General features: G+C 56.7%; 2 protein-coding genes across 3 annotated transcripts in view; one reads left to right on the plus strand and one right to left on the minus strand.

Moving 5' to 3' along the window:
- The window catches only part of PGS1 (phosphatidylglycerophosphate synthase 1), a 34,882-nt gene extending 31,446 nt beyond the window's left edge, over positions 1-3,436 (minus strand). The window contains exon 1 of one of the 2 annotated variants that reach the window (XM_090291853.1): positions 3,277-3,434. In XM_090291853.1, coding sequence (XP_090147979.1) covers positions 3,277-3,410 — 134 coding nt within the window. In that variant the 5' untranslated portion in view covers positions 3,411-3,434. Of the gene's footprint in view, positions 1-3,276 lie in introns of both variants that reach the window. The other variant, XM_090291854.1, reaches the window with a different exon arrangement.
- A 12,292-nt stretch (positions 3,437-15,728) lies between these two features.
- Positions 15,729-17,414, plus strand: SOCS3 (suppressor of cytokine signaling 3). Its single transcript, XM_090292383.1, has 2 exons — positions 15,729-16,052; positions 16,621-17,414. The coding sequence occupies exon 2, from the start codon at positions 16,709-16,711 to the stop codon at positions 17,396-17,398; it is 690 nt and encodes a 229-aa protein (XP_090148509.1). The 5' UTR covers positions 15,729-16,052; positions 16,621-16,708; the 3' UTR covers positions 17,399-17,414.
- Positions 17,415-17,851: the final 437 nt, after the last annotated feature.

Below are 17,851 nucleotides of genomic sequence, written 5' to 3' on the forward strand. Positions count from 1 at the left end.
CATCTGCTCCACATAACAAGTCAGTTCTCTGTAGTCTGATGACTCCAAACACTATCTGAAGTGTCTGTCCCCCCACCCTGGGCCCCAGATCTGCCACAGTCAGCTGAACACTGAGCACTCCACGTGGACGCAGCTGGATGCTAATCAACATCCCCCAAACCTGGTCCTTTCTTACTCCATGTTTTAGCGAAGCACAGGGCCATTCAGCAGTCATCCAAGTCAGGAACATGGCCTACCCCCGTCAGAGATGACTCCCTTAGCCCTCTCCCCTACTCCCCCTGTCCCTGACTTCCTATAAGCTCCACCACCTTAGGCCTAGACCATTAGCAAAAGAAACTACACAGAATCTCAGGGCTTGCCTCCTCTGGTCTTGGCTTACTCCCAGCTCCTCTGTCCCTCCCTTCCCTATTCAGTACCCCCTGGCAGCCCCTGGAAATGGTGTGAGCACCTGTGGAAACTCAGGACTACGATTCCCTGCTGCTGTGATCATCAGCCCATGTCACTCACTACCCTTCCTAAAAAGCCATTCCCCCATTCTTCACCTAGCCTACACCTACTCTCCAGAATGCGGCTCTGAGATCACCACCACCAGGAAGCCTTCCATGACTTCCAGGTGTGCCTGTTAGGTATGGCCATGACTTTTTCCACCTTACTTTATTATTATTGTTGCTTTTGGGTCTGATCATCTTATGTCTTATCTTTGCTTCTGAGTTACCTAGCACAGCACAGCAGTGCTCTGTACACATGCTGAATGAATGAATCCAGCAATCCGTAATGATGAGTCAGAGGCCTGCTTCAGAGAAAACAGCAGTGTTTCTGGATCAGTAATTATCAGAAATGTTCAGCAGAGTTCTCTGTCACCGTGGCTGTCTCTGTAACTGAAAGGAAACCACTGCAGGAAAGGAAACGTTCCCTCTCACTAGCGTCTTGCTAGCCACGAGGATTCACCAGGCACCCCAACAGCTGAGTCAGAATGGCAAGCTGAAATCTGAAATAATTTCAGTTCACAACTACACAGAACTATTATCAATGAATCAATGAGCGGAGTTACAAGAAACCACATCATTCGGGGAATGGGGAATTGGGAGGTGCAACTGAACAAGGGAGAAGAAACGAAAGCTAGCAGCCAGGGGTGAGTGGCCGTCCAGACATGAGTAACTCCCAACATCAAGGCCACAAAGAATCAGAAAAATACCTGCAAACGGGAAAAGGCAAAGGAAGAGTCAGAAACCTACAGTACGCTGGCAATACTGGTCAGAGCACAAGCATGACTGCCAGGGATCATGAGATACAAATTTCTGACATTTGTGTTTCTGTGTTTGTGATTTAACTGAGTTTCTGGTGGAACTGTTGGCCCAGAAGAACAACTCTCTCCCCCCACTTAATCAAAAGGAAACACGGGAACACACACACACTGTACCCACTGACATCATTTACAAAAAAGGCTGGGAAGTCAATTCAGACTACGCTCATTGGCACAATGCCCACCCACCCCCTGCCCCCAAAAAGACACTCAAGAGAAATGTTTTTCAGAAGAATTTGTGGAGATTGCCCAACATCCTTTAGTAATCAATTCCAATGTTAAACAATAATTAATAACGAAGCATTTCCATATTCTTTAAACACATACAGAGAAATGACAAAATCACCTAAACATCTTCAAGGAGAGAACATTTCTTGAAACTTGAAACCAAATTTCTCAGCGGCTTGATGCTAGGACGCAGACATAATCTAGGCCCACTGGAAAGGCCTGGTCTTTGCTCAGAACCAGGTACAGAAAATGGAGAGGCGGCCCCTACCCCTTCTGTGTCCACTGATATGAATTGTAAAAGCCTTTCTGATCAGCAGGCTTCCAAGAGTTTTATCTGTCCTGATTCTATCACCTAAAAGTTCCCCTAAATGAAACCTTTTTGCAGAAAATCTTCCCCCGTCATCCAGTATGAAGCAAGTTCCTCCCCATATCTACAATCAGCAAGGTGACTGGACCACACACGGTGGTCAGCACCCAAGGCCAGGAGGTCAAACCTCACACAAGCAGCCACAGATAAAAATCTAGGATAACGTGGAGATCCAAGACCGCGGAGGAGTACGTGGAAGCTACACTAACCTCCTCCCAGGACCAGTCTGGACTTACAACTTAATTGTGGAGAAATCGTCTGGAATAACCAACTGAACACTCGTGGAGAGAAGTCTTATAACCACGGAGAGACAGGAAAGGCCACGTCATCACGACGTGGCCAAAAACAAGGATGCCAGCCGGTGAAACCGAGCACGCCGTGGTCTGGGGACAGTGACCTGACCTGGAGTCTACACGATCCTGCCCCATGTGGGAGGGCCGCCCTCCCCTCCACACCCCCACTCTTATTAGGGATGTCTGGACCCAAGGATAGGTAGGACGGTGACCATGTCCAGCTTGGAGCAGCTAGAGGAGCATGAGACCTTCGCCCATTGTCCTTTATAAGATCATAAAGTGTCTTAAGTCTGAGCGGGGGGGTCCCCCAAAAATAAATAAATAATCTAGGATAATGCAAACTCTAGCAAAGGATGCAGTTCGAAGATTTTTTTTCCCTACGGATCAAGTGTAAAGCTCGAATCTCATTTTTTTAAAAACTTTTTTTTAAAGCAGCATTTGAACACGAGAGAAATTTTTTTTTTTTCAGTCTTAGCAACAGCAGCAGGCCTCCGAGTTCAGCATGTTCTTGGCAGATGTTTACTCTGAAAGACCGCTGCCCGACCGAACGGCTGCAAAGCCCACTTCACGGCTTACGTAACTCACTTCGGCGCTTTTCCGGGACGCGGGCCCTCTGGAGAGCTTTGGCAGAGGGGGTTCGAGTGCTTCCTCCTCCCCGGCCTGAGCGGCCCCGACTCAGGATTGCCTCACTGCGGCTCCGCAGGACGTGAGACACGCTGCGTGCACACAGTCCCCGCGGGGCCGATTCACGCCCGCGGGTCACGGCGCAGCCGGGGTTCTGTGCGCCAGGAAAGACCCCTCCGCGCCCGCAGCGGCTCTCGCGACAAGCCTGTCACACCCCTCCCCAGAGGGCACACGCGGCCCCGCGGGGCACGTGCACGCGGCCGCCGGCCGGCTCGCCTCCGCGCACGGCGAGGCGCAGGAAAGGCTAGGGGCCCGGGCCGCCGCGTCCCCCCGGGAGGCCAAGGCAAGGAGCCGGGGAGCCTGCCGCGGCGGCGGGCCCGGGGGCGGGGACACGGGGGGCCTCCCTGCGACGCCGCGGCGCGGGCGGGCGGGCGGGCGCGCGTCCCCGCCGCCCCTCTCACCTCCTGCGCCGGCGGTCCCGGCTCCTGCCGAGGCGGTCGGACAGGCGCCCCAAGAGCGCGGCGAGCCCGGGCCGGCCAGGCAGCAGGCCCAGCAGCCGCCTCCAGAACACCGGCCGGGCCGCCGCCGCCGCCATGGAGACTCGCCACTTCCGCTTCCGGCGCGCACGAACTTTATTGACAAGGGCGCGCGCCGCGCTGGCGCCGGAGCCTGCAGCCTCGGGTTCTCCTCCGGAGGTGCGGCGGGGCGGGCGGGGGACCACAGGTGTGCTGCGCGCCGGGGCGCAGTCGCCAGCCATCGCCCGGATTCAGACGGATAATCGGGGGCCCTATACCTTGCAGACCCCGTGATCCAGTCCGGCCGAGCGTGCGCCGAGGCACCTCCCCTGGGGTGTGGGTTAGACCTGCGCGACGCCGGGTTACCGCTGATTCCCCTCGTGCTCTGAGCACGGAGAGCCCCACCATTTTCACCTTGTCAGCCCCGCGGCCCGCAGCCCCCCAGTGTGTGCAGGCGACGGAGACACCCGCTGTCACCTGCGCCCGCCCGGGATGGGATGGTTCCATGGCCAGATAAACTGAAGGCGCTCATCCCTACAGCCAAGGACATTTTTTAGCTTTTTTTTTTTTTTTTTAAAGGAAAACATCCCAGGATTCTGAGAGGCGGGAGAAATAGCTCTGAGCTGTAACAGGCGGCTCCCTCGGTGACCCACGTGGGCTGGGACTCGGAAACTGGAAAAGCTGTAGGAAACGGTCATTCCCTACTTATGGGGGCGGGGGGGGGGGCACGGATCTGTGTTGTGAGGTTAAAAGGATGTAGACACACTGAATGCAAAACACAGAGACTTCCACTTCCACCAACTTACCCTAGCAAATCAATGACAGGTTGCCTACAGGAATGTTCGTCTCAGCACGTGTTCGTTATGTCAAAAATGTGAACACCGGTGCCTCCCCGCCTCCACCAGGCACATAACCTTGGCCTCTCCCTCTCCTCAGCTCCTAGGATCCAGTTTTCGCTCCTGGAACTTGTTTCCTGAGCCGAGACTGCCCACCTGGCTCACTTCTGCTACCTCTGTAACTTTCTAAATAAACTTTCTGATTTGGAAAATATTTAAAAATGTGAATGCAATCAACAGGACGGGAGTTGGTTGCGTAAGTAATGGTTGCATCCATAACAAATTATGTTCTTGAAGAATGTCTGTTCCAACAAAAACAATGAAAAAACAAACAAAAAAGAATGTTTGTTCTAGAAGAATGTTTATTGACAATAAGTGTAAAAACCAACTTGCCAAAGAGTAGTATAGAGCTTATCTTATTTTGTTACAAATTGAAACGGGAGTGTGTGTACAGACAGACTGAAAGTAAATACACCAAAATGTTAGCACTGGTTATTTGGTGCTATTCAAGAATTTCCAGATTGTTTACAATCAACGAGTATTTCAGATTGATTTTAATTTTTCCATTAAGTTCAGATAGCTTTACAAATATAAGAAGGAATTTGATTCAACTATTCCAAGCAAGAAGTGGTGAATCATCAAATTTCCTAATTTCCAGTAACTGGAACAAGACCATCCGTTTCAGGGCCCCACTTCTGCACAGTGCCCGGCACCGGGTAGCTGCCGAGTCACACTGCTGAATGGCTGAGCCATGATGCTCCAGAGCTGAGCACCCGCTGTACCGGGAGACCCCCCTACCCATCCGAAAAAAGCCGGCTGCTTCACGTCGCAGGTGCTGCTTTGCTGGGCGCGGTGTTAGGTGAGACATTCAACCACGGTGCTGACCCACTGGGGAGTTCCGATTTCTAATGAATTGTAGAAACACACCCTGAGGCCAGCAGCATTGTGTTTGGGAGATTCGGGATTTACATTGAGTGTAAACAGCAGGCAATGTTCCAGTGCCTTTTGAATCACACGCTGAGAGTCTCTAGCCTTGACGGCTAGTTTGAAACGGTCAGAGAGGTACAACCAGAGTGAAGCAACCACAACTTTGCCCCAGAACATGCACATTTAGAGTGCAAAAATTTTAAATAATGGTTTTCAAAGATTGAGCAATTTTTTAAATGGTTACATCTCCATGATAAGACCACAAACAAACACTCTTTTCTCCAGGGTATATCATCTATCATGGGGGCTTGTGGGCGAGAATAAGTAGAGCAGATAGGACCTGCTCAGGTAAGGCTGGTGCCCCAGAGAGTCAGCTGGGAGCCCCTCAGACTGCTTGGGGGGCAGGCAGTCCAGGCAGACGCTCCTACTGCTGCTGGGGTTCTCCAGTCACACCTGATGACCTTAAGAAGGCATCTATCCTCGAGACCCTCTGGCAGCTCAGAAGCACATCAGCTGGGTCCCACTCACTCGCTGCCTTCTCGTGAGTCCACTCGCTCCTTCCCAAACAGAAGGTGCCAGGGTTAGAATGACAGGGTCAATGGACCGATGACAGAAATCGTGTCTTCCCAGACGGAAAAGGAAACCCATTGACAGGAAGGAGAGCTGACGTCAGGGAGCGGTGGGCTGCTGCCCCTGATAGCGGGGCTGGTCTCCCCGGCAGGAAACGCCAGGAAATCCTGAGCCAAGCGCCTGTGCCTCACTGTCTGCCATTCCCTCCCTGGCCTGAAAATCCTGCCAGTGCATGAGGACGGCCCTCCTCTCCTAGCCTACTGGGTGAGCGAGGGCCTCTCTCCAACAAAGGGCTGCTAGCCCATTCAAGAGGGGTGAGAGGCTGGCCAGCCCATGTGCTGCTCAGCAGGAGAAATGTGCCCCTGTCAGGCTGCCCTGGGGCTGACCAGCTGCTTCCAGAGGAGGGTACGCCCCTCTCACCGTTTCTCAGGAGCCATCCCAGGCACTGAGGACGGAATGACAGCAGCCCTCCCCTTGCTCCCCACCTGGCCTCCCCAGCCTGACCTCTCCTCACCGGCTCAGACTGCCCACACGCTGCCTTAGGACCTTCGTGGCGGCCGTTCCCGCTGCTGACAGGCATCTCCCCCCAGCCCCTCTCATTCTCCAAGTTCTGACTTTCCCCTGGAAACACCTTCACGGCCCCCTAACACGACCTTAGTTTCTCCCCACCGCTCACTGTCATCTAACCTTACTCACGGGTTGATTGTTGCGTTTTGTCCCTCACCCACCCCCAGCATGAGCCCTTAGAGCCTTACCTGCTCTGAGCCCCCAGAACAGGACCTGGCACCAGACGTGGGCTCTGTAGGCACTGGATTAACAAACATGCTTGCGCACGCTGCCGAGGGTGGTCACTCCCGAGCCTCCAGGCTGCAGGAGAGACAGCCTCTCCACGGAGGGTGCACACAATGGGCCTTGGCCTCCTGGGGGTTTATGCACCTGCTACACAGATCAGTTTGCAAATCTGGCAGCTCAGGCCTCCTTTTGGGGGCTGGCGCACCTGAGCCCTAGGTCTCCCTTCAGACCATGAGCCCTCTTCCTGCCTTCATTTTCCCTGGGATCTATTTTCCCCACTGAGCTGTTACTCTGATCTTTTCCAGTCCTTGATACCCTTTCCCTAAAACTAAAATCCGGCCCCGGCTGCTATGGCTCAGTAGATTGAGGGCCAGACTGCAAACCAAAGGGTCTCTGGTTTGATTCCCAGTCAGGGCACAGGCCTGGGCTGTGGCCAGGTCCCTGGTTGGGGGCGTGAGGCAGCAGGTTGATGTATCTCTCACACATCAATGTTTCCCTCTCTTTCTCCCTCCCTTCCTCTAGCTCTAAATATAAGTAAATAAAACCTTTTTAAAAGACAAACAAAAACTAAGATTTGAACCCAGCCCTCCCTGGCATAAGGCAGGCTTTGGTTCTGTCAGAGCAGGGTTTGGCAAAGGTTTTCTTCAAAGGCCCAATAGTAAATATTTTATATCCTACTTTGTGGGCCAAATGGCAATTTCTCAACTCAGGAGCCAAAGCAACCACACGCAATATAAATGAATGTGGCTATGTTTCCAATAAAACTTTATTTACAAAAACAATGCACCAGCTCATGCACCATAATTTGTCATCTTCTGATGACCCTGAAACTGGGAGATGTGTGCCCTCCCAGCACCGGGCCCTGAGGCAGCAGGAGCTGGGGGAGCGGGGGTCTAGAGGAGCTGAAGGGTGTACAGAACAAATTTGCCAAACGGTGAAGCTCGAATCAACAACCTCTCCCTTGGGGTGGGGAGCCTGTCAATGTCGACTTTCCAAAGTTGAAAACCTTGTCATCTGCAAAACAAAACACCTATTGCACAACGCTGCCTGGCTAGGGGGGGGGGGGGGGCAGGATCATGTGGCATTTCATTAACAAGAAGCCAAGGCCCGAATTTCTGGAAATGCCTCCTGGGCAGAGCATGCTGCTTTGTTTCTATCCCGGTGAGAGGTAAATGCAGTTCTCATCTTCAGGGGAAGCGCAGCCTCTTGTGGGATGGCAGGCAGCCAGCGCCACCCCAGCGAGGAGCTGCAGGCCTCTCCAGGCTCCAGCAGCCCAGCCTGGGGAAACACGGTGGCCTGTGGCCACTTACGTCCCAGGGAATCCCGCTCCCTGGGGCTCACTTGAGTGGCTGAGGCCAGGGGCTGGGGGCCTCCCTGGCAGAACCTTCCCCTGTCCAGCCCTCACTGTGAACCGAAGCAAGAGCATAGGTAGGACCCCGGGCTAGCCTCTGGATCCTGTGCAGGGGCAAGTCTCGTCTGAGGGGGGGCCCAAGCAGAGTAGGTAGGAGACACAATAAATCCCCCTAAGACAATCGCCCTTCTGGCCCTTTAGCCTAGAGAAGGGGAGGTGGGAGGAAGCAGACTTGCTGAGTCTGTGCCCCAAGCTCCTGAAAGAGAGGGGCGGTGGGGGGAAGGGCAGTCATCCTAGGTGGGGGCGGGGCCTGGGATGAGCTAAAGAGCCCACCCCTGTCTCAGGGGCCAACGGACACCTGCCGGAATGAAGGTCCACCGATGCCAGATCGTCCACGTTTTCCAAAGAAAGCCCCCAATTCAGAGGTGGCTGTGAAATGTCCAGATTTTTAAATGTCTCCAACAACAGGCCAACCAGTGTATCTTTGGTCTGCATTCAGCCTGCGGCTCACCCCTTTGCACCCAACGTTTGCTCTGTAAAGACATGTCCCAGGTACCCCAGGGAGACAGGGTAATAATAGGGGGTCACGGCTCACCTGTCTGTACCTCTTGCACGTTGAACCATGCTACTCCATTGCCTATTTGCAGAGCACATTTTAAGTTTACAGAGTTTTGTAAGTCAGAGAATGGGCCTGACCCACCTACCACGGGTGGAAGGGAATAGGATGTTTTCATTTTTTCAGCTCATAGCCCCCTCAGGTTGAATCTGGAAGCAGGGAGCTGAGGCCTTCAGCGGGTGGAAAGGAGAGAGGCAGGAGTGGCCAGCCGAGGTGGCAGAGGAGGCACCGTGGTACCGGTGGCACGAACGGGTCCCAGGCTCACTCCTGGCACCAAGGGCTGGGAAGCCTCAGTTCCCCATCTCATAGTACTTAGTGCAGCAGCAGAAATGAACTGACCGTGACATCAACTGTGATAGAACCTTGTCCTTCTGGAAAGAATCTAAGCTGCATGAATGATCAACTCCAGACACTCAGCTCGGTCTCTGACACATAGTAGGTGCTCAATAATGATCTCTGAAGGGAAGGAAGGGAGAGGGGAGGAGGGCGGGAGGAAGGAAGGAAGGAAGGAAGGAAGAAAGGAAAGAAGGAATGGTTTTGGAAAATAAATCTTGCAGGAATAAGAAGCGACTAGGGAGGCAGGGGGCAACAATGAACTTCCTCGCGCCTGTTGGGACATAAGTGGGAGGTCCACTCCACGCCTCGGCCAAGCCCCTACACTTCCGCCCTCCCCCAAATGTTTGGGCTTCCATCAAAGCCGGCCTGGAGGAGGTCGGGGAGGTGGGAGGGGCCTGGGGCTCGGAGCTGGCCGATGCCCCCTGGTCCCAAGGGGCTGAGGGCAGCCCAGTACGCTCCCCAACTCCAGTGCACGTGGATCCCAAAGGTGCGCTCACCTGCGCCCAGGCCTGATGGCCTCAGTCCCCAGCCAGCGAGGAGCACACATAGCCCAGCGTAAGGGCACCCGGCCTGCGGTACCGGGGTCATGCTGGCCTCGCTCCTCCGAAGGCCCAGACCTCCACCGAGCAGTGTTCGGTCCCGACTCGTTCCTCGCCATGCGGCACTTCAGCTGGCTCCACTAACACCTTCGACTGTGGATCAGCCCACCCCCCTGTCTTCCCCGGTTTCCTCGGGCCTCACCTGTCTGGAGGGGGAGGCCCGGCGCTCTGAGTCTGCCCAGGGGTCAGTCATACACCCAGAGAGGGAAATAGATGGAAATCAACCAAACGACCCTTTCTGAAAGTGTTTCCTCCTCTCCTTGTATCAGAAGGACTTTGATGAGACTTCTGTGCCTAAAAAAAAAAAAAAAAAAAAAAAAATTGACCCTGGGTGGCTCCACCTGCCACCTAGAATCTAGACCGCCACCAGCATTTTGTTTACAATTGGAGGGGCAGTTCGCTTAGCCTGATTCCAGGAAGTCTGAACTGCACCGGGGTGAGGCCGATGAGTGCCGCATGAGAGAGGTGCCCTGTGTCACATATGGAATCTCACCTCTTTCCCGCATGGCAACTCCCGCCTCTTCTGACCCATTTCTCTGCCATTTTGGCTGCTTGGGGACTTTAGGAACCAGAGAGATGGAATGTAATTTTCCCTTGGAATTTGCACGAAGAAGTTGGTGACAAAGTGCGTGCCACTGTGTACTTCGCAATGCAGAGGAGTCAGGGCCCTGCCTAGTGATCACACACCTGGAAGGAGGGCGGGGTGGGGGGGGCAGCAAGGCTCAGAAGGTTCTTGGGGAGATGCTGCCACTACTGAAGGAAGCCTGAGTGTGGCCCTAGAGGTCCCTTCAGTTGCTACACGCACACCCAGTTGAGCTGGGGAGCAGCACCGGACCAGGAGCCCCAGTGTCAGGGAGCTCACAGCCCGCTGGGTTCCTGCAGGTCAAGCAAGACAACTGCATCCAGCCGGTCCCCCACCAGCCCTCAGCTCGCCACGGGCGTCTGGGGCCTGGAACGCAGCTCCCGGGAGCCAGCCACACTCCTCACCCCGTCTTGGGCTCTCCTTTTCCTGGGCACCGGCACTTTAGCTCCAGGCACCGGGCCAGACCTCATTTCCATTGCAGCCCAGATGGTTCACCACAGCCTCGCTTCCCAGAACTGCCCGCTACCCTGGTGTCTGTTCCCGGGCGCAGGCGAAGGCACAGGCAGGCACAGCGCGGCTCCCAGACGGATGGAGACTATCCTATCCCGGCCCTGGACGGAGCAGCGTGTGCTGGTTTGGGGTGAGGGGAGATAACCGGCTGGAAGCTAACTCCCTTCTTTCTTTACCCCCCAACTCAAAACTTGGACGGATGTGAATTCCTCCCAGAGCCGGTGGGAAGAAGCTGCCCTCCCTTCCCCTCTGCACCCCACACACTTCACACTCGCCACACCCTCCTGGAGTCGCCCCACAGTCCCCAGCCCCTCTGTGGGTGGAAGAATGGGCGGGGGTCAGGGGCTCAGGCTCAGCCCTACTCCAGAGGAAACAGGAATCTGAGAGGGCAGTCTGGGTGGGTGTCTGGGTGGGTTGGTAAATTGTTTTTCTCTCCCTCCCTGGGCACTTTTTCTGGGAAATGCCAGAGGCCCCAGCCTGGAATGTCAGGCTTGAAAGAACTCCACTGCTCAGACTTCCCAGCCACAAACCTCTTCATTAGCTCTGTGGCCCCTCTGGGCAGGAACAAAGGCCTGCAAACTTGAGTGTCGCTTCCTGGTGGTAGGCTATTGTCCTGGCCTTGCCCGGCAGCCCCAGGCCTGCCTGTCTGCCGATTGTCGATTGTCGGAAGCAGGAAAGAGAGAGGTTAGGGTCAACCTGCGATGTGACCTCTACCCACAAACATCTATTCCTGCCTTGCAAATGTCATCTCTGCCCCAGCTGCTGCCAACAAGGCCAGTCCCCACCCTCAGGCCTGGTGAGCAGGAGCTTCAGCTGAGCACTCCCAGCTGCCTAAGGAAGCTGCGCTGGGGCAGCTGGGGGTAGGGCTTCCAAGAGGTCAGGTGAGGCTCAGGTCCCCAGCAGCACTTCCACAGGGGCCTGGAGAAAGGGGGACAACCGCCATCACTACATGAGAAGCTCCAGAGAGAAGGAACCAGATTCCCTTCCCCACCATTGTATCTCCAGGCCTTGCCAACTAACTGGCACAATCAATGTGAAGTAACATCAGGCCACTGCCAAAGAAAGCCCACCTTCGACGCCTTGGCCTTGGCCTTGAGCAACTCTGTGGTCTGAGGCTAGTCTCCCAAGCCATCTGGCCACGCACACAGCCACCAAACAATGGTGACCTTAGTGCCCGCCCCCGGGGCTGGCTGGAGGACAGGAGACCATCCATGCAAGGATGGGACCTTGACTAACCAAGCTGTGCATGGCTTCCCCTGCCCAGTCCAGCTGTGGGCACCCAACTTCCCATCTCTGAGGTTTGGGGAAGAGCTCACGGTCCGTCACACACCATGAGTAAGTGGCGTCCCACAGGCAGCTGAAACCACTGTGGACTTCCCCTCCATCGAGAATGAGTCTTTGTTATCTTTATGACCAAGCTCCTTTGCCTGGAAATGGGATTCTGACTTCATAGAAATTCTGCAAAGGGAGAGCTGAGGAAAAGGCAGGGGACGTCCTAAATCCCTGCATCGGGAAAATAGCTAGGTAGGGCAACAGGGCCGGACCCGGCCAATGCCTCTCCCCGGGAGCCCCCAGCAAACAGGGATGAGAGACACGATGACCTGCTCTGGTTTGGGCAACTCTCTTGTCCGGAAGCAGGTCTCCTTCCCCACTATTCCAGGGAAATTTGGGTCCTCACTCCCTTTGTCTTCAAATTGGCCGGCCTACTTATCTCCACCAATCCACACACCACCCTCTACCCCATCCGCACTGCGGCTCCGGAGCCCTGCAGGAAGAAACCAAAGTCTTCTCTGGAGGAAAGCAGCTGGTGGGATCTAAAACATCACTGTTAATAAGCCCTACCCCTTATTTATTTATTTTTTTAACGATTTTATTTATTTCCTTTTAGAGAGAGGGGAAGGGAAGGAGAAAGAGAGGGAGAGAAACATCAGTGTATGGTTGCCTCTTGTGTACCCCCAACCAGGGACCTGGCCCGCAGCCCAGGCATGTGCCCTGGCTGGAGATTGACCCAGTGACCCTTTGATTCACAGGCCGGTGCTCAGTCCAGTAAGCCACACCAGCCACGGCTCTTATTGATTTTTAGAGAGAGGGGAAGGGAGGAGGAGAAACATTGATGTAAGAGAGAAATATTGATCCATTGTCTCTCCTATGCACCCCAACGAGGGACAAACCTGAAACCCAGGCATGTGCTCTGACCCTCTGACTGGGAATCGAACCTGTGACCTTTCGGTGAACGACGCTCCAACCAATGAAGCCACATTGGCCAGGGATTCAGTAACTAATCTTCAAAGGAAAGTAGAAATCAGCCGAAGTGTGGAAGACAGTTCCACCCAGTGGGATGCAAATGTGCAAAGATCCTGGAGATCTGATATATACCTCTCCCAAATGGGGTGCCTTTCATATGTGGCCACATCCATCTCCTAGAAGCCCAAGCTGCCCTCTTTCCACAGACTCCCAGGGCTTTCAAAATAAATATAGGTAACATGCACTGAGTACTTAAAATGTGCAAGGCACTATTCTAATCATTTTGCATGCATTAGTTCATTTAGCCCTCACAACTACCCATTTTACAAGTAAGGAAATTGAGGCACAGCTGGGCGAGTAAGGTGCCCAAGGTCATACAGCTGCTGGCTGGTGGAGCCAGGACAGCAGTTCAGTCTCCCGTCAGAATGCAGGGAGCCCAGCCCACCTTCCCACTGCCTGCTCTGACCTTCTCCAGCCAGGCAGCGCCTTTCAGGCTCCTGCGCATGTCTGCTGCCCTTCCTCTCTGCTCTCCAAATCATCCCCTTACCCTTGGCCCATGCCAAGCTCCCAGCCAGCCATGCGGCCTTTGCTGCTGGCCTTCTGCAGAGCCCGGGCTCACTTGGGTACCACACTGTTAACATTAGGACTCATCTGTCTCAGAGGCCTCTCCAGCCAGACTGGAATTCCCAGAGCTCCAGGGCTGTTTCTTCCTCTTTATCTTCCCCCATTCGATCTCTTCTTTCTCCCCTAAAATGAACTAACACAGTGTCAAAGGATCATAACCATATCCCCCCTTTTCTCATGGCACTCATCACTTGGCGGGGGGCGGGGGGAGAGTCCCATGTTTCTTGCCTCGCCTGTCTCCCTGCAGGGTTCACTCAGCACTCTGCCTTCCCAGCACTTCACCCCGTGCCTGGCAAAGGCAGGCACTCAATGAGGGTTTGTGGATGGATGAATGAACCTGATTTGTGTCAGAGCATTGTAATTTACAAAGCACTTTCTCATCCATTAACTCAAGGGCTATTCCTTGTCCCCCACGAGGCTCCGCACAAAAGTGTATGGTTATGGCGCAGCCTCCTAATAATCAATGGATGAGAAAAAAGAATGGCCTCCCGATTCTAGAGGGACGGAGAATCCATTCCATTAGCCCGCAAGCATCCTGAGGGCAAAGACTGGGTCTTATTCTTCCTTCTAGTTCAATGCCCAGCACGATGCCCACATTTGGGGAAAGTGTTGAGTAAATCAATTTCTTCCTCTACAGAGGTAACGAGGAGACTCCTTGCTACTGCTCTCTAACAGAATGGGACGGCAGAGTTGGACTGAACTGTTTCTATTTCTAGCACACTTTGACCTTGTTTTTTAATCTCGGATCTCTGATGGGAAAAGGTTGCTATTCCTGTTTGGCATATAGCAAAACCGAATCTCAGAGAGCCTGGGGGTCCTGCCCAAATCTCACGTAGTGCCCCCACCATCTGTGGGGGTGAGAGATGATGGCACATGTTGAAGACACAGTGGCAAAGGCTGTGAGGTCCCACGGTCTCCCCCAGAAGCAAAGGCGCCAGGTCTACACATTCTAGACTCCGAAGCTGTCTCGTATTTTAGGCATCTCTCTCCCTCTCTCTCCCTCTCTCTTTTTTTCTGACTCATTATCTTCAAACGTGTGGCATCAGGCAAGAGGACAGGGCCCAAAGCCCACAGACCCTCTGTCCTGAGAAGTGACGATCTAATGCCACCTAAGCTGGTTCTTCGGTGCCTCCAGCACCGAACTGCCTGTTTGGGGACAGACTGACAAACCTTCCATCCTTAATAAAGCGGGTCCTGGTTCGCTCAGGCCACCCACACCCATGCCGAGGGGACCAAGCGCCTAGTTCACTCAGTCACACGGGATCCCGGGTTCTCTGCCCCAGGGAGAGACCAGAGCCCACACTCAGAGGTGGGCGGGGCAAATTCTAGGCTGTGCGGGGCCATCTGGAAGCGGGCCCAACTCCTGGAAACTGCTTTCTGAACGTTCTTCCAGTTCCAGACTGTGGTGTGACTTCTCCTCGGTGCCCCAAGGGGCCCCCCGCCGCAGCCCCTGAGCCCGCCTCCGCGGGACCCCCTCGGGTTTCCATTCCGGGCTTTGGGGAGCAGCCTCCGACTTCGCTCCCCCTACGAAACCCCAGGGCGCCCTCTAGCGGACGCGAGGCGCGGGGCGCGGCCAACACGCCCTCGGGCCAGGCCGGTCTCGAAAGAGCACTAGCCGCGACCCTTGTCGCACCACGCAGGTTTGGAGACCAAGATGTATGAAAGCGGTTGTGGTCTGTTTGGGGAGGTGGGAGGCGGCATCCTTGTCAGCATGGGCAGAGAAACCTGCAGCAAGCCATGGGCTCAGGCCGGACAGCTGCCCTGTATGCCGCGTCCCCTCCACCCTTGGGACCCCAGCTTAGCCCCAGGGACACGTCCACAGGTGACTATCGAGCGCCCTCACCCCCTCCGGCTCGCAGATCCGGCCCCGGTTTCGCGGCCCGGCTTTGGGGTGTCCCCAGTTCCCTTGCGGCAGGCCGAGGCCTCCTGGGGCTGCGATCGGGACCTCGCGCGGGCCGGTTGGGGGCGAGGGGGTGTCCCCGCGAGGTCCGAGAAGGGAAGGGGAGCTGGGAGCCTCTCACGCTCGGCCTCCTGGAACTGCCCGCGCTCCCGGAGCTGTACCCCCCCGCCTCTGCCAGAAACTAGCCTTCTTAGAAGGGAGGGGGGAAAGTGTGAATGAGAAGTTGGGGGCGGAGCGCGCGGTGGGGAGGGGCCGCTGCCAGGAACGCGCCGCCAGGGATGGCGCCGCGCCCGCCGGCGGTCCTGGCCGCTAGCGTCGCGCTTTGTCTCTGCGCGCGTCTCTGCCGGTCGCTGGCGTGGCCCGCGGCCCGCCCTCGGCCCGCGGCCCCTCCCTCGCCCTTCGCTCGCAGCCTTTCATTGCTGCGAGTAGTGACTAAATATTACAAGAAGGCCGGCCACGCAGTTCCAGGAATAGGGGGGGGCGGGGCGCGGCGGCGGCGTAAATACCCGCGAGCGCGGCCTCCGCGGCGGCTCCGAGTCGAACTCTCCGGGCTGTCGTCGCCACCGCCGCGACCCCGGCTCACACGCCGCCCGCCCGCAGCTCGCTCCGCGGCCCCTCGCCTTTCTCCAGCCCGGCCGACCCGGGGGTGCACAGGGGGCAGGGCGGGCACCCCGGCGAAGCCTGAGAGACGCACGCGCGAGGGCCCCTTTGTGGACTTCACCGCCGCCAACATCTGGGCGCAGCGCGGGCCACCGCTGCCCGTCCCGCCGCTGCCTCGCCTTGGGGACCGTAAGACGCGCAGCCCCAAAGCCGGAGACTTCAGTTCGGGATCAGGTAGGAAAGAGGGGCGCGGTGTGGAGGGGGTGGCCCTTGCTAGTCCCGGGAGCTCACCCCGGCTTCCCCTCCCTTTCCCGGGTCTTTCCCGGCAGGGAGGTGACGAGGTAGGAGACAGAGCGGATGGAAGTCGGAAATCCCAGGTTCCCGGAACACCCGGGCTGGAGCCCTCGGGCTTCTCCTGTTCTCCCTCCACATACTCCCCGCCCCCCACCTAAATGCCTCGGATTTCTTTCTCTGTCCCCGCCGCCCTGAGCCACCGGACTAAGCGGCGCCCAGAGCGTCCCGAGGGCCCTTCTCCGCTTCCCACCCCAGCCACGCTCCTGGAGACCCAACTTCCGCGCCCGAGTTTCACTCGGCGCCCAGCCAGTGCGCGCTGGGGAAGGGGGTGTCTGGGGCACCCCCGCTGGTGGGGGGGGGGACGAAGGCTGGACGGGTCGGAACGAGGGCCCAAGCGAGGACCTCCGGAGTGGGACAGTGGGTGCCCCGGTCGCTCGGCAGACCGGGCGGGCCGGGCGCGCGGGTGGGTTCCTGGCACTCAACGCGCGGCGCGCCTTCTTCCCCGCAGCCCCCAGGGATGCGGTAGCGGCCGCTGTGCGGAGGCCGACGAGCAGCTGCAGCCGCCCCCGCGCAGACCCACGCTGGCTCCGTGCGCCATGGTCACCCACAGCAAGTTTCCCGCCGCCGGGATGAGCCGCCCCCTGGACACCAGCCTGCGCCTCAAGACCTTCAGCTCCAAGAGCGAGTACCAGCTGGTGGTGAACGCAGTGCGCAAACTGCAGGAGAGCGGCTTCTACTGGAGCGCTGTGACGGGCGGCGAGGCGAACCTGCTGCTCAGCGCCGAACCCGCGGGCACCTTCCTCATCCGCGACAGCTCGGACCAGCGCCACTTCTTCACGCTCAGTGTCAAGACCCAGTCGGGGACCAAGAACCTGCGCATCCAGTGCGAGGGGGGCAGCTTCTCTCTGCAGAGCGACCCCCGGAGCACGCAACCCGTGCCCCGCTTCGACTGCGTGCTCAAGCTGGTGCATCACTACATGCCACCCCCTGGCGCCCCCTCCTGCCCCCCGCCAGCGACTGAACCCTCCTCCTCGCCCACCTCCGAGGTGCCAGAACAGCCACCGGCCCAGCCGCTCCCGGGGAACCCCCCCCGGAGAGCCTATTATATCTATTCCGGTGGCGAGAAGATCCCTCTGGTGTTGAGCAGGCCCCTGTCCTCCAACGTGGCCACCCTCCAACATCTCTGTCGGAAGACCGTCAACGGCCACCTGGACTCCTATGAGAAGGTCACCCAGCTGCCTGGACCCATTCGGCAGTTCCTGGACCAGTATGACGCTCCACTTTAAAGAGCAAAGGGCGGGGGAGGGGCCTGGGTCTCCTCTCCTCCGTGGCACATGGCACAAGCACAAGAATCCAGCCGCGAGAGTCCCGCAGCTCTGGGTGAGCAGGGGACCGACAGGCCCCTCCCTCTGGCCCTCCCCACTGCAGAACGGGGCAGACAGGACTTGGAATGTGTTTGAGGGAAGGGGAGTGCCACCTGAGCGCTCCTCCCCCACTCCAGACTCTCGGGAGGAGCCCGATGGCCCGATGGGACCGCAGCGGCGACCGCAGTGGATTGACCCTCCCCTCCTCTGCGCTTCCTCGACTCCCGTGCACTCCCAGACCAGGGACACTGCCAGAGTGCTGAACTAGTGAGAACTGCCGGGGAATCTGCGAGCTTTCCAACGGAACTTGTTTGCTCTTTGATTTGGTTTTAAACATGGCTTTAACCCTGAGCGAGTCTCAGGCCTGGGAAAGGG

This window comes from Furipterus horrens, unplaced genomic scaffold (assembly GCF_987537825.1).
Source record: "Furipterus horrens unplaced genomic scaffold, mFurHor1.1.pri manual_scaffold_11, whole genome shotgun sequence".
Taxonomy (NCBI): domain Eukaryota; kingdom Metazoa; phylum Chordata; class Mammalia; order Chiroptera; family Furipteridae; genus Furipterus; species Furipterus horrens.